This window comes from Protopterus annectens, chromosome 5.part0, assembly GCF_019279795.1.
Source record: "Protopterus annectens isolate FY-2018-M chromosome 5.part0, PAN1.0, whole genome shotgun sequence".
Lineage (NCBI taxonomy): Eukaryota > Metazoa > Chordata > Ceratodontiformes > Protopteridae > Protopterus > Protopterus annectens.
In genome coordinates this window covers 1,181,964,109-1,181,984,891 of record NC_056735.1, presented here as the reverse complement: position 1 = coordinate 1,181,984,891, position 20,783 = coordinate 1,181,964,109, and the positions used below count along the sequence as shown (strand labels likewise).

General features: G+C 36.4%; 1 protein-coding gene across 1 annotated transcript in view; it reads right to left on the bottom strand.

Annotated features, from left to right (window-relative positions):
- Positions 1 to 858: 858 nt before the first annotated feature.
- The window catches only part of LOC122801587 (allantoinase, mitochondrial-like), a 371,450-nt gene continuing 351,525 nt past the window's right edge, over positions 859 to 20,783 (bottom strand). Inside the window, exon 12 of the mRNA XM_044071048.1 lies at positions 859 to 1,378. Within this exon, the coding sequence (XP_043926983.1) occupies positions 1,217 to 1,378 (162 nt within the window). The 3' untranslated portion in view covers positions 859 to 1,216. The remainder of the gene's footprint in view (positions 1,379 to 20,783) is intronic.

Sequence of the window (20,783 nt, the reverse complement as noted above, 5' to 3'; positions counted from 1 at the left end):
TACCTTTTACTATCCCTTTCTATGTGGTTAACTGGGGGGAGGTGAAGACTGCCAATAAGCTTCTGGGGTTGCCACTCCTCAAGGACAAACTGGGGGATGGTTCTGTCCTTAACTCTTCAATGATCTAAGAGAACTGGGATCTACTGCAAAGTCCTCCCTTCCTTCCCCAAACAATAGTCCAGTGCCCGTGGTGATATTCAATGGAGCAGGCAAGAAGCATGTCCTGGCAGCAACAGGACAGTAATAAGTATACTTTATGAACAATTAAAGATAAATGTCTGTCAAAGTGGTTCTTACGAAGCTGCAGGCAGTTTTCTTCAAAAACACACATTTATCTTCATGGTTTATGATAACAATGAGTTATGAATATTTTGTTCACTGTGGAAGGATGCATTACTGAGAAACACATAATTGATCAAGATGTGCCATTTTATACAAACTTGTTAAACTCATTAATACTGGTCTGGACATACTGGTTCTGCATTATTCCCATTAGTTAGGCAATATTAAAAGACATTTTCTTATATCAAGTAATACTTAAAACATTTTCTGCTTCAAACATCATAAATCTGCATTTGATATAAATCTAAAAGTTTTTGTAAGGTGATAAATTGCCTTTCCATAAGGTCTGACATCAGGAATATGATTGTAAGTAGTTTCTGTACTTATATACAAAGACTAGCAGATTGATCCTAATTCATATCCCTGCCTTACATTAAGTAGTCTGCATCAGAGCACATATGAAGTTCGATTTGGATGGATTAGATTGTGATCCAAGGTAGACCTGACTTCAATAATCAAAGTGATGACATATTATTCATGTTAAAAAACGTAAATAAAAAAATTCAAATGACGTGCTTGTAATTACATATGTTTAATTCAATATTAACTAGCAACAATAAGTTCAGCTTACAAAATAAAGCAAAAAGGGCACAATAACAAAGAATAGTTTTCCTTTTTACTATTTCTACATATCTCAAACATTAAAGGAGAGTGGATGAATTACACAGCAGAACTAATAAAGCTTGATTCTTTCGCTTACATCTGTCTCAGCCAGAGTTGTACCCTGAAGTAAATAATGCGAACGCATTTTAAATTTCTAATGCCAAAAACTGTTCTAATGTTACCTTCTTTTCAAAGTGGATTCTATGTATGTGTGCTCTTTACTGATATTGAAATACTAGCATTCACTGATTTCCTAAAATTTCTGATTACTTCAGTAGTAGGGTTGAAATATTTTCTCTGCCTTCTGGCGTCGAACAAGGAGAAGCTCCCCATGGGGCTTAGGGGCAAATCTGCCCTTAAAGTACACCAGCTTTCCTTGCACAATTGTTCCATAGACCTCACCATACAAGCGAAATCCTAAATATGGTGTGAGCTGAATAGAAAACAAAAAAAGAATAAAATTAAAAGTTGTTATAAAGGTAGCGCTATGCATATACATTAATGCAAAAACTATAAATACATGTTTGTCCTGCTTTACTGACTAGGACACTTTGCAGGTATAAAGGACTGACTCAGTAAAGAAACATTTTAAGAATGGATGTATATAGAAAGACAAAGCACTGCCGTATATCAAATAGAAGATCTACAGGAAAACTTAACATATCAAAATATATTCAACAGAAGATAATAATAGTGTGCCAAATGTGTATAAGGTGCTATGTTGCACTGAAAATACACTGGAGACTACCTTTCATGACATTAGCTGGCCATGTACTTTGTATGTATACAATGAAGATTCAAAGTGAACTTTAGATTCAAAGATTCAAAGTGAACTTTATTGTCATTTAGGAGCACACATATACAACCTAAATGAAATTTTGTGCATCAGCTCCTTCTTGAGATTACAAACAGAAAGTAAAGCAACACATACAAGTAAAGACTGAACATAACTAACATACACAATCCTACTCCCAGTATAAAAAGATCAGAAAATTTTCCAGCACGTTAATACAGAATAAATATACCCTACCCTACTCTAAGTTATAATAACTTCCCAATTTAAATAAAAGACACATTACAGATTGCACATTGCCTGTCTAATATTGCACTTTATAGGGATAAATATATATTGCACTTGCTTGGAATTTGTGTGGTATATATTATACAACAGACTACAGGTATTTGTGAGGAAAAGAAAGAATTGACTTAGTTAATGTCCAGTTCTCTGGGACTTATGCCCGAGTTTAGAAGTCTGACCGCTGCCAGATAGAAACTGTTGTCTTATAGCGGATGCTGAGATATCTTCTGCCTGATACCAGATGCTTAAACAGTCCATGGATGTGTGGTGTCTTGTATTATTTTGGTGGCCCTTCTGATGCTTCTTACAGAGTAAAGTTGTTGTATCAATGGAAGACTGGTACTTGTTACCTTCTCTGTGACCCTCACCACTCTCTGTAGTGCCTTCATTTCTGTAGTTGTACAACTTCCAAACCACACTGTGCAGTTACTGTTGAGGATACTCTCGATAACACCTCTATAGAAGGTAGGGAGGATATGAGGCAGGAGCTTAGCTTTCTTCAGCCTTCTCAAAAATGGAGGAATTGGTGATCTTTCTTGACCAACTGGCTGGTGTTTCTTAACCATGAGAGATCCTCTGATATGTGCCTAGAAAGTTTGTACACTTAACCCACTCTACACTCTCACCATTGATCATGAGTGCTGGATGGTTTGTTCTCTTTTTCCTAAAGTTGATGATAATCTCTTTGGTCTTGCTTACATTCAGGTGAAGGTTGTTCCCCTCGCACCAACTGATTAGAAGTGCTACCTTCTCTGTGCATGTCCTTTCATCCTCCTTTGTGATGAGACCCACAACTGTGGTATCATCAGCAAACTTGATGATATGGCTGGACTTGTGCTTTGCATAGCAGCTGTGGGTCAAGATGTTGAATAACAGTGGACTGAGAACACATCCCTGTGGAAGCCTGGTATTAATCTTGATACACTTTTGATATGTTCTTATCTGAACTCATTCCGTGGCCTCTCAGTCAGGAAGTCCAGGATCCATTTACAGATATGTTTACTGACTCCTATATATGCCAGTTTTTCTATCAGCTGTATTGGTACCACGGTATTAAATGCTGAGCTGAAATCTATGAACAGCATCTGAACATACCTGTCACTGCTCTCTAGATGTTCAAGAAAGCTGTGTAGTGCTAATGATATGGCATCAGCCATGGATCTGTGGGAGATTTAAGCAAACTGCAGAGAGTCAAAATTGGGAGGCAGGCCCAATGACAAATGCTTTTTGATCAGTTTCTCGAGACATTTCATAACAGTGATGTCAGAGCAACTGGTCTATAGTCATTAAGGCTGGAGGGGGAGGCCTTCTTAGGCAATGGAATGATATTTGTTTCCTTGTAGTGTGAGGGTACTTTTGCTATGGCAAGAGAGGTGTTAAATATCTCCATGAGTACTGTGCACAGTTGATCAGCACAGCCTTTTAATACCTCACCCAGTATGTTGTCTGGGCCAACAGCCTTCCTGAGGTTCACCTTCATAAGTTCTCTTCTCACCTCCTCCGTGCTGAATATGAGCACAGCATCCTTCTCATTAGTGGGTAGCTTTAGTGCCAACCCATTGTTTCTCTTGTTGAATCTTCCAAAGAAGGTATTCAAACTGTCCAGGAATTTGACATTGTCCTCACACTGTGCTGACCTGATTTTGTAGTCAGTGATCTCTTGTATGCCTTACCCATAATCCCCTTGCATCTCTCATGTCGTCAAAGTGGCTCTGCGCCCTTCACCATACTCCCTCTTTGTCTCCTTTATACCCCTCCTCAGATTGCTTCTTGCTTCCCTTAGGGCTGCTTTGTCCTTAGACCTGTAAGCTGCATTTCTCACCTTCAGAAACTCATATACCTTGGGGGTGAGCCATGGCTTCTGGTTAGCTCTGACAGTGATGCTCTTGGTGTTTGTTACTTCATCAGTGCAGTTTGAAATGTATGACTTCACGACCTCTGTGTATTCATCTATGTTCAGTGGCTAATTAACTGTGGCTGTGCCCTTGAACATATCCCAGTTTATTCTTTTAAAGCAATCTTGGAGGGCCTCCATGGCTCCCTTTGGCCAGACCCTGATTTGTTTCTTTGTGGGTTTCTTTCTTATCAGTGTTGGTTTATAGGCTGGTGATAGCAAGATTGTATAATGATCAAATTTGCCCATTTGTGGAAGTTACACTGCCTTGTAGGCTTTCATTAAGTTTGTATACACCTTGTCCAGGATATTATCACCCCTTGTGGGAACATCCACATACTGATGGTAGTGCGGGAGTACTTCTTTCAGATCTGCCTTATTAATGTCCCCTGCTACCACATGTAAAACATCAGGATTTTTACTCTGCAGCTCCCCAATATGATTTTATGGTTTATTTAGAGCCTCTGTGGTATTAGTACTTGGTGGGATATAAACCACTGTTACACTGACCCCATTCAGCTCTCTGGCCAATTATAATGGTCTACATCTGATGGACAGAAACGCTAAGCTCTCACAGTAGTGTGATAGAAAGATTTCAGTTACTGCACCATAGACTCCTCCTCCTCTGGCCTTTCCACACAGTGATTGGTTTCTGTCTGCACAAAACAGTGTGAAAGTCTCTAGGTTTACTGCACTGTCATTTATCTTGCAATGCAGCCACATCTCAGTAAACAAAAATAAATAAGTATTTCTCACCTTGTTCTTATTGCAGAGTTCTAGTCTAAAGTAGTCCATCTTACTATCCAGTGATCTAACATTAGCCAGCAATATTGTTGGTACTGCAGGCCTGTAAGGGTTTGCTTTTAGCTTAAAAGCAATACCTGCTTTGCATCGTCTTTCCCTTGTTTGACATATTTTTCTCTTTTCCCTTTTCCAGCATGTTCCAAAATCTTCTTCTACCAGTTTCAGGCATATTAGAGTGTGTAGAATTAAAATAGTCAGCTGTTGTGACTCTGTGAAAGTAGTAGGCCCTAGATACTCTGCAGACTTCAAGGCATAAATCCAGCAACAAGTAGATGTCGATTGTTTAATTTCTAGTAACTTCTGTCTGCTGTAACTTATTCTACCTTCAACTGGAAGTGCAGAAACTGATTTTTTTTTTAGTTTTTTGTGCAAAAGAAGACAAAATATGCATATCTTTAGAATGAGTCAGCACAGCCGATGCTTCACAGGGTGCCACCAGTTTGTTTGGTCCCATATTCCTCTTCTAGATTTATCTCACAAAATCATGAAAAAAGGCAATCACTGAGGAAAGTGAGAGTCAGCAAGTTATCTGTCTGTAATGTGAGGTCACAAAGGAGGCCATTCAGTAGGCAAAAAGCAAAGGAGATGGAGACTATAGAAGATAGCTGGTACCAGCAAGAGTTCTTCTCTTTCTCTGTCAATGTCGTACTGTTACAGTAAATTTATATGCATCTACAGTGTCTTACTTCAATAAATATGTTGCCTTAGATACTGCAAGCATGTCAGATTTGAACGATTCACCCTTATCCAACTCCTCAAGAGACAGCAAACCTCTTAATGGGAACATTTATAAAATATGAAAGACTGAAACTGCAAGACTGCATGCCAGACTCCTATAACAGCATTATCTGTTTCTGGAGTACATAATGAACTGCTAATGAAAGCATCTTCTGAAGACCAGGTAGCAGTGATATAAATGCTAATGTAAATACGTTATGGAGACCCACCTGAAGGCAGATATCGATCTGCTGATATGAACTCAGTGCATCCTGAAAGGAATCTTGTAATATGTTTTGACACAGAAACTATAGGTGGTAGCCTCATGTGCAGCGAGTACTTCAATACTGGCCTACCACCATTGGCTCTTCCAGAGATAATAAAGCCCAGACACTCTTTTCTCTGGTACTTGTTAGTGAGGAATTTAGAAATAAGTCTAAAAACATGCAGCAGCATTCTTTGCCTGTTTTACATAATTGAAGAAGATGAAAATGGTTAAACTGACCCATCATTATCCCAGTGATGCCACTTTGAGAAAGTATGTAAGGTTCATTCTAAGGAAAACCCTTACATTTTGAAAGATTAGATATAAATATCTGCATATTTACTTACTGATGTATTTGTTAACCTTGTAGATGGTCTAGTTAAACTACTCTTTAAAGCTGTGACATGGTCAATCAACCTGGAATGTACTGATGCAAACAGTCCTTTTCCAATCAGAATCTGAGTCTCATGTGAGATAGTCAGATATAGATGAAAACAGTTTCTGATTATACATTGCACACACACACACACACACACACACACACACACACACACACACACACACACACACACACACACACTCACACACACACACACACACACACACACACACACACACACACACACACACACACACACACACACACACACATAGGGTCTATATTAGAACACCAAACTTTCAAAATTTTGAGTGTTCTAATATCGACCCATTTTCAGTGAATGCTGAAAATATCGAAGAAACAGAAAACCAAATTTTTTCCTAGGGAAAGAATTTGGTTGTCCGCTTCTATTGCTTCGGTATTTTCAGTGCTGTGATAGAAAGTTACGGGTTAGGTTCAGGTAAGTGTGCGATTGTGTGGACGTGAGGGTTAGGGCGGGTTAGGTGAGTTAGGGTTAGGGTGCGGGTCAGGTAAGTGTGCAATTGTGTGGACGTGAGGGTTAGGGTGGGGTAGGTGAGTTAGGGTTAGGACGCTAGTGAGGTGACTGTGCGATAGTGACAGACCTTAGGGTTAGGGTTTGGGTTAAGGTAAGTGGATAGTTAGTGGTGTATGTATAGTTTAGTGTAGGGTTAGGTGTAAGAGTTTAGGTGTATGTGTGTGGATTTCTGTTTGTTTGGTGTGCTTGTGTTGTGTGTATGCGTTTTGGAACAGCAAATGTTTTCCCTAGGAAAAAAATTGCTGTTCTCTATGTTCAATGTTTTAAATTTTCGATTAATAGAGTTCGATATTAGAACACTCGAAATTTTGAAAGTTTGGTGTTCTAATATAGACTCACACACACAGATATATATATATATATATATATATATATATATATATATATATATATATATATATATTTATAGAGAGAGAGAGATATGTTACATACATATAGAAGCACCAGATGCTTATTCATTTTTTTGGAAAATATATTTTATCAATTATGATATGAACAAGAATCAACATAATGAGTGAACATATTGGATAACCAAAGTGGTTAAATGTAGAACAGGTATGCTAGCAGTTTTACTGAAAACACAAGGTATAGTAGATATACACAGTAAAGCAACAGATATCAAGATTTAAAAAGACCTGTGAGCAGTTTCATTCATTACAACCTGTATGTCTCAAATCCTTATTAGATATTTTCCAATAAATGAATGCCCAGCTGGTGCTTCTTCTAACAATAAAGCCTGAAAATGAATAATGGAGGATACATTTATGGTAAGGCTTTGTCTTGGCAATATTAAGTCAGGCAACTTCACTTCAAGTGTGTGTGTGAAACTAAAATGGCTGACACATGCACCATGGCAGAGAGCTTGGGCCAGATCTGGACAGGGACTGTGCAGCATTTTTAGGTTCTCTTATGTCTAGAGAAAGAACCAAAAAACAAGGTCCTCTGTCTCAAATATGAAACATATTGATGGAACAACTTCAGAATATGATACACCAGAATATCTGTCTCTTTAAAACACCATGAATGGAGCTATGAGTACTACAAATGCTATTTTTCTTGAAGAACTAATGATGAGAAGAAAAAGGGAAAAAGATACAGAAAACAAGGTCGCCATGCCAGTGAGACAGCCTATACTGTACACATTGATGTCTCTGTGTCTAAGCACCTTGTCCTACGGTCTTGAGTCTTAGACCATAAGTCTCTGTCTACATGATATGTTTCAGAGCAAGACTCTTACCCATCCAGTGCCCTTGAGTTGCCCCTAGAATGAAGCACCTGTGTTTAGCTGGATTAAAGTAAATAATTGAATAAAAACGAGTATGAGAATACATTCTACTTGAGATTAGTAGCAAAAAAAAATCATTTTTATATTGTCCATTTTCTGCAATATATATCATTTGTTAATGTGCAAGTTTTGTGAATGTTAGAGGCAAGCTATGTAGGAACTGAAACACCTGCAGTCCACAGTGCCAGCTGTATAAGTCCCTCTGCTGTTTTAACTTCTCTGCATGGAGAAGAAGTTTGGAAGGGGAGCTTACATCCTGTTGCATGGTGTAGTACTACAAAGTGACTATGCTGTAAATTTTCATTATTATGCAGCTTGGCAATATTGTAACTACTGAAATGCCTGTAGGCAAATAGAACTATTTTCATTTCCTTAATGTTTATTAGGAATAATGTATTTTGTTGTAAACACTCCCCTAAACATAAAACGTCCATAAATAGCATGCTTATCTTATGAAAGAAGCATTGTCTATAAGCTACTAAGACACTACTGACATCTAATCAGATACTCACAAATAAATTATCTTAGAGACTACATTATATTTTAGAAAACCTAAAAATGGACATAATTGTGAGTAGTTCCACAGAACCTTCAGTCACTATCACCTTTATATACTTACAAGGTGCTGTATAAAAACCTGCAATTGTTTTCTTAGTAATGATGCAGAAGAGATGTAAAATTGTGAAAACTACACAAAACATGTAATTAGTTCCAGTAAAACATGCAGTAAATTTGTACAAATGTCTAAAGCTGTATAGGCATCATGTCATTGTTTTTATGTACTATGTGTTAGAGACAAAGGAAAGCTGATTTCAAACAGAAACACACACATAGCAGAGCTTTGTTTTTTAAACTTACCACTTTGTGCTAAAGCCTGCATTGCCATAACTGCCTTAAAACTTACTACAGAGCTGTGTGACTTTTTAAACAAGGTGCCTAGATGTGAAATCTAAATCAATCAGGAAATAAAGAGTTATTAACTTATTGAAGGGGGAGTAGTTAAAACACTGTATTAACTGAATCTTTTCCCATTTGCCTCAATCTAGTAAAACTTCTTTAAGTTAATTGGACACTCCTTTGAAAGTTCAATTTATCTGTGGTGGTATTTATACTACCAGGGGAAATTTGGCCAGAACATCAGGAAACTTCTCCTACTCTTTTTGAACATGGACGCTGTTAGATGTAGCACTTCCTGTTTCCAGTCTTGGAGCAGAGGCAGCTCAGAGAAGCAGAAAGGGGTATGGCATGTGTTTGAGGTATGGAAGAGGTTGTTGAGAAAGCAATGGAGTAAGAATTGGCGGGTTTAAGTGTGAAGGCAGTGGAGCCTTCACAAAAGACATTGTTATCAGAGGAAAGAACATGCGAAGGAGACAAGCAGAGGTTAAAATGAATGAGAAGGGTGAGACGAAGGAAGAGAATGAAGGGAAGGTTGTCGAACCTTCACAAGACACAGAATTCATGTTCTAGGAGAGACTGAGGGAGACAGCGGATCACAGCAGGGATGTATTATTACAACCCTCCAATCAGGAGGGTTGTGGGATATGTATTTAAATGATTTAATTAATCAGAGTGAACCAGAGTGGAAAAGCTATGTTGTGGGGAGAAATCATGGACAAGATTCAGAAGGAAGAAGTGGGAAAATAAGAAAAGAGCTGAAGAAGTCATATGCACAAACCACGAGAAAGAAAAAAAGACAGAAGAAAAGAAAATGGAAATGAGAAGGAAGAAGTTTGTAGTAAAAATAAGCCGAAGGAGAAAGAACTCAATAGGTATGACATTTGGGATACTATTATATTGCCCTGGGTATATCTCCTAAAGAGGTAATAGCATTTATTCATATTAATAAAGACTCTTTTTGTCAGATTTTATTTGAATCAGGGAAGTGTATTGAAAAACTTCTTGGACAATATGAAATAAAGAAAAGTTATAGTCCATGGAACTTATATGTTATTCAAGCATTTAACAGAGAGACAAAAAAGAAAATGCATGTACAGTTTCAAACTAAAGTAGAAAAAGAAGTATAACAGACTATTTAAAGACTGTATACAAAGCTGTTATGGACATTACAAAAATATATGCTAACAGAGGTTTATGGATTTGGGGTTGGGAACGTGCTGTTGTACAGCAAATTAAAAATTAAAACATAATACATATTCCAAGTATAATAAATGTAGAAGGAACCAAAGGGTTTGTGAAAAATTGGGGAAATTGAAAACATGTTTCTTTTATGGTAAGAATGTTCATTTAATTAGTAATATTGACAACAGGAAGTGTTACATTTGTTGTAAAATGAGTCATGAAGCAAAAAAATGTGAATCAAAATGTGTAAAATGTGAACACATAGGGCATTCATGGATGGATTGTAAGTAAAATATAGAAATAAATAGGGATAATATGAATATAAGCAAGGGAATGTTCAAGAATATAATATAGAAGTGGAACAAGAAAATGGCAAGAAGAAAACACAGTAGTAGAGACTAAGGAGTTAGGAAAAGAATAAAAGAAAAATAAAAGGGGGGAAATAAGAGGAAGAAGAATGGTAAATTTAAGTGAATAGGAAGATATTCTACTGGGAACTGAATAAAAGGCAGAAAACAAAAATTTAAGAATGCAGGTTTGTGAGAAAATAAAACAGGCAATGATGAAAAAAATTATTTTATAAAAGGTGAAAATTTTAGCTATATATATAAACAGTATAAAGAATATTAAATGAAGGCTAGGAGTATTAGAATGGTATAAAACACTTGATATGTATATTATAATATTAGAAGACACAATAATTGTGGCAGGAGAGGGATTACAAGTAAATGAATTATAGAGAGGTAATATTATATGAAATATAGGAAAAATGTGTTCAGGCATTGGAATATGAAGTAAAAACAATCAAAATTTTAGATTGCACTTTAGTAACATTAGTAGACTAACAGTATTGGATGTGAGATGGAAGAAGCAAGTATATAGAATTATTGCCGTCTATACATATGTTACACAAAAAGAAAGAGAGTTGATGTTTAAAAGAATTTTAGACTGCATGTTAATATGCAAATAATGTTAGTGGGGGATTTGAATTGTGATTTAAGAAAAAGAAGAAAAGATGGGGCAGATGTTAAAGTTATAGCAGAGGTTTTGAAAAGTGCAAAATTATAATTATGGGCTAACAGACAATGGACTTAAGAACAGAAATTGAGTATTTTATGGTTTCAGAAAGTTTAAAAAGTTTACAAAAAGGAACAAAAGTAACAGGCTTCTCAGACCATGTGGCAATTTGGATAGAAATCCAAGAAAAGGATGTATAAATATAGGTAAAGGTATTAAAAGATTAAATGAAATAGACTTAAATGAAGAAAGTAGAGAAAGGATTATACAATTATGGAAAGATCATATAGACATGAAAGTGTTTTATAAGAACTGGACAAGTTGGTGGATAAGTTTTAAAGAAAAATATAAATTATGTTTTTTTAGAATGTCAAAGATTATAAAGAATAGAAGAGAAACAAAAATATAATGAAGTCAGTCATAAATCATTTAGAGAGGTAATAAGATATAGAAATGTTTTTTTTTGAAGAGGAAAAATGATGTATGAAAGGATGCAAGAGAAAATTAAAAAATGTTTAGATAAAGGTAGTTTTTACAAGGAAAGAAAGGCAGGGTTATCTGGGCTTATCCAGCTTTAATTATGAACACAGTTGTGAATTAAATAAATTTAACTCTGAGAATAGCAGAATAGAGAATGCGAGAAGGAGTTCAAGTACCAGTGATGTTTTCTTACACATATGATATAGTTTTGATAATTAAAAATTAAAAGTGAATGGAAACAGCTTTTAAGAAACTTAATCAAAAGTTAAAAGTTATTGGTTTATGTATAAATGAGGATAAAAGTAAAGATTTAGGATTTGTAGGAAATGGAGAGATTCGGTTTAATAAAGAAGAATTTGAGATTTTAGGTATAAAATTTGGTAGTGATCAATATAGATTAATGCAATGGCAAAGTACAATACAAAAAATAAGAACTATATGTTTGTTTTTGGAGAACATATAAGTTGAAGTATAGGAAGAAAGTATATTTAATTTTCTTTTATTAGGTAAAATAGCATATTTAACAAACATGTTTATGGTTCCTGCAAAATATGGGAAAGAATTATTGTCAGTGGTGTTTGCATTCATATGGGGATCCAGATTAAATATGGTAAAAGGAGGGGTATTGCATGTTAAAAAAACATGAATGAAGATTAGGTTTGATTAATCCTATTGTTTATGCAGCATCACTGAATTTATTATGTAAAGTGTTGACATGGTTAAAGGAAACCAAAAAAAGGGATGATAGGTGTAATAATTAATGAAACGTATAAAGAAATTTGGGATAAGGTGAATAATCTAAAGAGAAGAAATGGATATTTGAATGGGGAAATGAAAGACTACCAAAACAAAATTGTGTTATGGAAAATAAGTATAAGTAATATAGAAAAGACTAGAAAAGAATGGTGCATGAATATAACAAATAAGTATTATTGTGTATATCTCTGCAAACATTTAAAGAAAGGAAAAATAAAAGTCATAAAGGCAATGATAAAGGAATGTAAAAAATATTATGAATGTACAAATTTTCTGTGGAGACTAACAATATGAAAATTGCCAGTAAAGGCAAATATGCCATATAAAAAGATAGAAGAAAGAGTTTGCAATTATTGTGGTGAAACTAAAACTATAGAACATGTTTTTAGCTGTGAAATGGTAAAGAAATGATGGGAAAATGTGTGAAAATGAGATTATAACAGGTTATAATAGAATAAAGAATATAAATATTGATATGATAAAATATGGATATTATGGTGATAAAAGGGAAAAAGGTATTAAGAATACAGAAAGGACATTGTTTCATGCATTATGGATTATTTAGAATGAGAGATTAAATGAGATAAAATTCAATGGAAAATGGATATTGTCTGAAATATTGAAGAGAATACAATTTTGGTTATGGAGAAAAGAGTATGGGGGAAATTAGGAATGTGAATAATACACAGTGAATGTATATAAAAATATAAATAGAAATGAGATTATGAATGTAAAAATGTAAATAATGTGTATATGAAGCAAATAGTGTAAATGGCTTTTAATAAAGAACCCCTAATCTTTTTAATAGGTGACATTTTATATCCATCTGATTTACCAACATCTCAAGCAGATGGGACCTCGGTTTAACATTTCATCAGAAGAATGACACACTCAAATAAACAGCAACTCACTCTTATACTGCACTGCAGTGCTAGCAATCAATATATCTAATGTAGGACTAGAACCTACTGTGTACTGAATGTGGTACCTGTTGTGCCACTAACACTGACATGAGAAGTAGTACAAAATGGACAGATTAATACATTTGTTATAAGACAGTTATGTGTGAATAGTCAGCCAGTGTCAGATCAGAGCATCCAAATATCAAATGCATTTTTCATACCATGATGATTTTTATGCGTAGAAGGCTTAGTGTTTAAGTCAGATAGGTCTATGATTTCTACCCAACTTCAGGATGCAGTGCTATACTTATTGGGAATAACAACATGTAATGAAAGGGCACGATGTTCTTTAATGGCCTATGTTACATGATAAGACTAAGAATATGTTCAAAGACATGAAGTTTGTAATACTTTTTTAAATCAGATCGGAATCAGAGAGAAGAATTGGTACCACATGAAATATTGGCTCTTCCCTGGAGAAACGTTGGAGTACATATCTTTCAGCTTAAGAATACTCATTATCTTCCTCTGTTGACTAATATATAAAAAATTGTAGAAATAGTTCAGATGCCGTATGCTACAAGTCTAATTTATTTATTTATTTATTTATTCACTTTAGTTGCTGTCATCACAGTATTAAAATCTATTTTGTTCATTTTATTTCTGATGAAAGACTAGCAGACAGGGGTATAGCTAGGGTAGGGTGAAGAGGGCAGCCAGCTTGGGAGCAAAAAGTTAAGGATGTGAATCAGATGATACTGCATGACTGATATTCCAAAATGAATGCTGATAACACATTTGCAGTCAAGACCAAAGCACTTTAGCAATTTGTGGGGGGTATTTAGCTGTAGCAAGTTGCTTGTTATATTTGCAGCAAGCAGTTTGCTACAGTTTTCAAAGAAGAGGCTTTTTTCTTGTTTTCAAATTTGAGTCCTCAACTCAGAAGAGATATTGAGCACCTTTATTTATTTAGTTTTTTGGTCTTCAACTTAAAGTCAAGGGGGTAACTTGAACTGCACAGGGTAACAGAATATGTTCATCTGGCAGAGAATGGTGTGTATTCCATATGCCATGAATTTCATAATTTTTCTAAGAAGGGAGACTAACCATACTACAGTGAGTTTAAAATATGTACACAATAGTGTGCAAGTGGAGCATATAGTACAGACAAATAAATATTTCATGACAAATTCATATACTACTGGCTTTGCAGGAATATATAAGTTTACCTCTTTAGTCAGTGTGGTTTTCATTGGTGCAGCCACCTGTGAGTGGATGGCATAAAGTCAAATTGTGAATATACTACTGGCTTTGCAGGAATATATAAGTTTACCTCTTTAGTCAGTGTGGTTTTCATTGGTGCAGCCACATGTGAGTGGATGGCATAAAGTCAAATAGTGAATGTTTTACTTGTTAATTCTATTAAGCTAGATAACTGTTGTATGTTTACCAAAAGAGAAATAATACAGACAACTTTTTTTCTATGGGATATGAAAAATCTTCCAAACTGCAGAAAGAAGGAAGACTGAAGGTAAGCAAGGAGTCTGGAATTAATTCACAGGAAGATAATTTACCAATTGCAGTGTCATGCTAAGTAGAACAACTTTGTTATATTACATTCAGGATTTAGTTATGTAAATGTACAGAAGGAATGGAACAAATATTTTAATTTCAAAATGGATCTAATGCAGTTAAAGAGCTAAAGTTATCTATTTCACAAGTGCTTCCTCAAAGTGCTGATACTTATCTGCCTAATTTAGTATTATCACCCTCTCAGACTGATAGTTATTCATAAGGTATTGTAGGGAATTAACATAAGACATGCAATTCAGGATATTATCTCCACTGTGGTTCTACATAAAGTTCTGTTATGAAAGATAAAGATACTTTGAAATAGTATTCAAGGTCAAAAGAACTGACCAAGAAGCCTACAAATTGTAATGTCTATCTATAAAGTAAGTTGTGAATATCAAAATGTGTCATTTCCCTTACATTCATTATTTGAAGTTGAATATTCATTCATTGAGTTATGCTATTGAATATTACAACACAGTATGATAGCAGTAACATATTTGGAATCAGTGTATTTAAATTTTAATGGCATCTAGTTATTTCCTCTTTCTTTTGAATTAAAAATGATGTAGCATGCGTATATACATATGTGCGCGCACACACACACACACACACACACACACACACACACACACACACACACACACACACACACACACACACACACATTCTCAAATGTGTGATTAGTCAGCCAGTGTCAGATCAGAACATCCAAATATCAAAGGTAACTTAGTCCAAATATTTCTTCAAAACAACATCTTCACAGTCAGTTCAGATGCAGTACTTTAAAATTTCAAAATATGTCTACTTCTTACTATACAGTTATAACCGAAATTGAATAATCCTCCAACAGTTCTGCTTTCCATACAGGAAAGAATACAAACTTTGACAGTAGCTGAATTATAAAGATGAATACTGTGACCAAGTTACTACTGAACCCAAGAGATGAACTACAAAAAAGTTCTTACAGCTAAATTACACTAAAGTGAAGAAATACCTTAAACAGACAACTCTAGATCTCCTTGGCACCAACACTGCCACTGCTCTATCCAATTAGCTATTGTATCTGACTTAATTACTCTCATACAAGATAGCGACTGATTAATTCCAAAGCCTCATAACAGTACCAGATCAAGCAAAAGTAGTTACTGCTTACATCCAGCACTAATCTACACTACAGTAATATGTTCCTGATATACATTACTGCTGCAGCAATACTGTCATCAGTTGCCCAGCTTACCTCATATCATGGTGACCTAATCGAACCTACTCCCTTCTATGCTACATCTCTCACTTATCCTCAAAATACCATTTCCAATAGGATCCTCATCTCCTCATCTTTATTTAACCCATCTCCCACTCAGTACACTCCCTTCATACTACTACCTCATGACCACCCCACTAAAATTTCCCTGAGGTATGATAAATACATGGAAAAATTATAAAAACTATAATCAGCATAGCATCTAAACTCTCTCTCAGTGGAGACATTCAGTCCAGTCCTGGCCCATGAAATACTCCAATTATCCCTCCAACCCAGTACCCCAATCACTCCTATACCATTCTACATCTCCCTAGGAAAGCAGCTGATTTATTATTATTGAATATAAATATTAGAAGCATTACTAATAAAATTCATGATATAGATGCCAATCATTCCCTATACTCACCAGATATTGTGCTACTAACTGAAACATGGCTAAAACTAAACATTAGTAATAATGAAATACTGGCTTCAGGATACAACATCCTATGAAAGGACAGAAAAGCCAAAAGGGGAGGCAGCATAGCAATCTTATTTAAAAATCACCTAAAAGTTGAGACTATGGATCTAATCACTCCTGCCTTTGGCAATGCTGAAGTAATTTTTACCAAATTAAAAATTAACTCCAAGAAACTACTGAATATAATTGGGTGCTACATCCCACCTGGAAACAATATATCCACTTTGGAAAACTTGCTGCACTGGACCTCCAATGCACTCCCACAGGAAACTATACTCATGGGTGATTTTAACATTGATTGGCTTGCCTAAAACTCTCAAAGCCCCACAAATTATATCAGCCTCCATGGATTTGCTCAAATCATCCAATCTCCTACAAGAATAGACACGTCATCCAAGAGGCAATCACTCCCAGATTGGATTTTGATAAACAGACCAGCCCACAACAAATCCTATTCTGTCTGTCTCCTAAAGCGCCTGAGTGACCATCTACCAACATTTCTACTAAGGCATCATATGCATCGTACAAAACATACTGCCTACTGTCTAATAAGAAACAACAGAAACTTTCACCCCAACAATTTCATATCTGCCCAAAAATGTTGCAGCTGGTTGCCACTCAAGCTACCTGACCTACAAGAAGCTGTTAAATACTACAGCTCCACCTTTTTAGATATCTTGAACTCGCATGCTCTTCTCAGAACAGTAAGAATCAAATCTACCATTGCTCCTTAGCTAAGTAAAGAAACCAGGTCACTACTTAAAACTAGGGACAAAGCCTGGGACCAATGGCATAAAACTAGGTTCCAAGACTCAAAACAAGCCTAACTAGAGCTTAGAAATAAAGCAAAGAATGCAGTTAAACTAGACAAGATTAATTACTACCACAATATACAAATGAAGCAGCTGACCAACCCTCAAAAGTTTTGGGTTTTCTTCAGTAGTGGGGGTGGTGCTAAGGAGGTGTTAGGATATTTGAGTCAAGTCTTACCTTTTATGGATAGCACCAGAATTCGATTAGCAACTTTTGATAAAGACTTAGACTAGTTTCTAAAGCTGCATAGAGTTTTCAATTTATATATTAGCTGTATCAAGTAGAAATCGTGTTTGTACACCCCCCAAATAAAAACAAGATTTTTCTTGACTGAATAAACTCCTTTTTCTGCAGTGGATGGACAACTGATTTTACAGATACTTTTCCTGAACAGGACTGAGCCTTGGTTATCATGGTGTTCTGCAGTGTCTATGCTGAGAACACTACACAAAAAACACTGAAAGAAGAGTATCTATCTAATAATCTCTCCTTCAACCTATTATATACATATGGTTATACTCCTTGACATTGTTGATGAACTTTCATCACTGAATTAGTGGTAGTATTAATGGAAGTATTCCTGTTCTAAACTACATATTCAAGACACTATTTCAAAAAAGTCAAAAGCCAGTTATGAAAATAAAATCGCCACTGATTCCAAAGACAACCACAAAGCATTCTACAGCTATGCCAAGAATCTCAGTGGCAACACTCAGATCTGCTCTGAGCTACAGCACAATGGCACTAAATATACAGAACCAACGGATATTGCGAACGTCCTGGCAGATAGGTTCAATGTTAACTTTACCCCCCTCTCACCCTTCAAAGGGCCCATCTTAATACTGGAAGAATGCAAAGCCCCTGTAATCATGGATGAACAAGTAAAGACTGCACTCTCCAAAGCCAAGAACACAGCAACCATGGAACCAGACAACATCCCAGGCTGCGTACTGCACAAACTACAGAATGAACTGGCACCCCACCTAAGTACCATGTTCAATCATAGCCTCACCTCAGGCTACATGCCTACTGAATGGTGCACAGTGATGGTTATCCCACTCCACAATGGGTGTGCCACCATGGACCTTGGAAATTACCGCTCCATTAGCCTGATGAGCCTGGTCTGCAAGGCCATGGAACGCATCATTTTGGAGCTTATAAACAAAGACATAGGTAACCTCCAAACCCTGGACCCCACTCAGTTTGGGTTTGTAAAAGGTAAATCATGTCTACTAAACCTGATTGACATCTTTGAAGCAGTCACTAGAGAGATGTAGACGAGGGCAAGGTAGCGCACACAGCCTATCTTGATCTCGCCAATGCTTTCGATACCATCCCCCACTCTGGAATTATAGATAAACTCACTAAACTGGACATAAATCCCCATGTCACAGGATGGGTAGCCAACTGGCTCACTGAGAGAACCACACAGTCCAACTTCAGAACAGTGTCGAGTGGAGTACCACATGGTTTGCTCCTGGGTCCTTTCCTGTTTGGCATCTACTTCTCTGATGTGCAGGCCAACACAGAAGGTCTTTGGCTAACAAAATTTGCAGATGACTGCAAACTGGAAGCCATAATAGAATCACCTAATGATGTAGACATTCTACAAATGGGCCTCACAGAGACAGATGCTTGGTGTCAAAGTCATGGCCTCAAGCTCAGTGCCAAGAAGTGCATTGTCATCCCCTTTTGGAAAAACTCGGTACCCATGAACCACCACATAGGCGGTAGCTCACTAACCACTGAAAGTGTGATAAGAGACCTTGGGACACAGGTGAACAGTAGTCTCTCCTTTGATAACCACATTGCCACAGTAGCCAGGAAATCCTTCTACGTGGCACACCTCATCACAAAAGGGTTCCCCTCTAGAAAAAAGGAGGTCATTGCTCCTCTCTACTCATCCCTCATCAGACCCATTATAGAGTACAATGCCCTGTTTGGCATGTATCTCACAAGACACCTACAACAATTGGAAAGGCCACAGAAATACCTCACTAAGAGGATTACCGGCATCAAACAGATGCCATATGCAGACCGTTTCAAAAAACTCCAGCTTTACTCCATCGCATATCACCTGCTCAGAGGCGATCTCTGCCTAACATACAAAGCCATGTCAAACCCAGAGATGTTGGACATGCTACACTTAAATAAATCCCAATCTATCCAAACCACATGCTCCAGGGACCTAAACCTTGTCACCACAATAAACAGAACATGCTGGAGGGATAGATTCCTGTCCCAGAGACTTCCCATAATCTGGAACAAACTACCCATTCATGTCAAGCAAAGCTCCTCATTGGCCCTCTTTAAGAAAAACCTTGATGACTGGATAGGAAATAGAAAATTCACCCCAGGGATCACTTCTGTACCACTGCTTGACAGGGGCACAGGAAAATAATTTTCTTGGGTGGCGAAAGCCAGGGAACCGGGGAACCTTTTTGGGTAGGCTTATATAGGCCCCAAGGTCAATAGCCTAGTACCTACCTATGAACCTATGAACCTAAGTACATTACAAGAAAATGAAATCATCTTCACCTACCTACTTTGTTTTTTTTTGTACCAAAAGTGGATGAGTTATGCACTCAAAAGATGAAAATATATTAATTTAAGTTGATCCAAAAGAAGAACTATAATATGTAATCTAGATTTTGTAAAGTTAAAAATGTTCCAACACTTGGCTATATACACACATAAGCATTATGTAATTTTCCATTTCAATGACTGAATATAAAGATTATGATTCAGATAATAGAGGTAATTTAATGTACCTGTCTGGGCCTTTTCTTCTCTCTTCTTTCATTTGCTAACACTTCATTTCCCCACATTTCTTATTTTTTGTTAAAAATGCAGAACTGTGACTGTGAGTAGCATAATGTCATTAGTTTGCATGATATATACAGAGCTTTTGACATTTAAATACCACCTGTATAAAAATAAGCATATGTGTCACCTGACAGTTCTTGGCTGTCCAGTTAAATTCCTGACTGGGGTGCCTTCTATGCTAATTATGTATATTATGTTTGTTTCTGTGTGTTTTTTTTCAAAAGTGTGTCTTATTTCCTTTTGCATTCTAAAGACCTGTTAATAGGTGAATTAATAAGCCTGTACATTGCCCATAGCTCTGCATTTAGTGTGTGAGTACATACTTACGCATCCTGTCCAGGGCTGTTTCTTTACCTCAAACCCACTGAGTGCTGGAATAGACACCAGCTCACTTGTAACACTAAACAGGATAAAGTATATATTGGAAAATGAATGAATGAATTAATACATACGGTGAACACTGTGAAAGTAAATCAGAGAATGCCCTGACTGTGAGTGGAATCACTGAGCTGGATTCTTAGCAATGATCTCTGTCCATTAAGGGTGTAAACTCCTTTCTTCCTTCCTTCCTCCCTCATTTTCTATTCCATAACTCGTTTTATCTTTTTAAAAGGTTACAGGCATGCCCGAGGCTATCAGAACAGCCAACAGACATAAGGCATTAAATCTATTCTGGAAAGGGTTCCAGTCA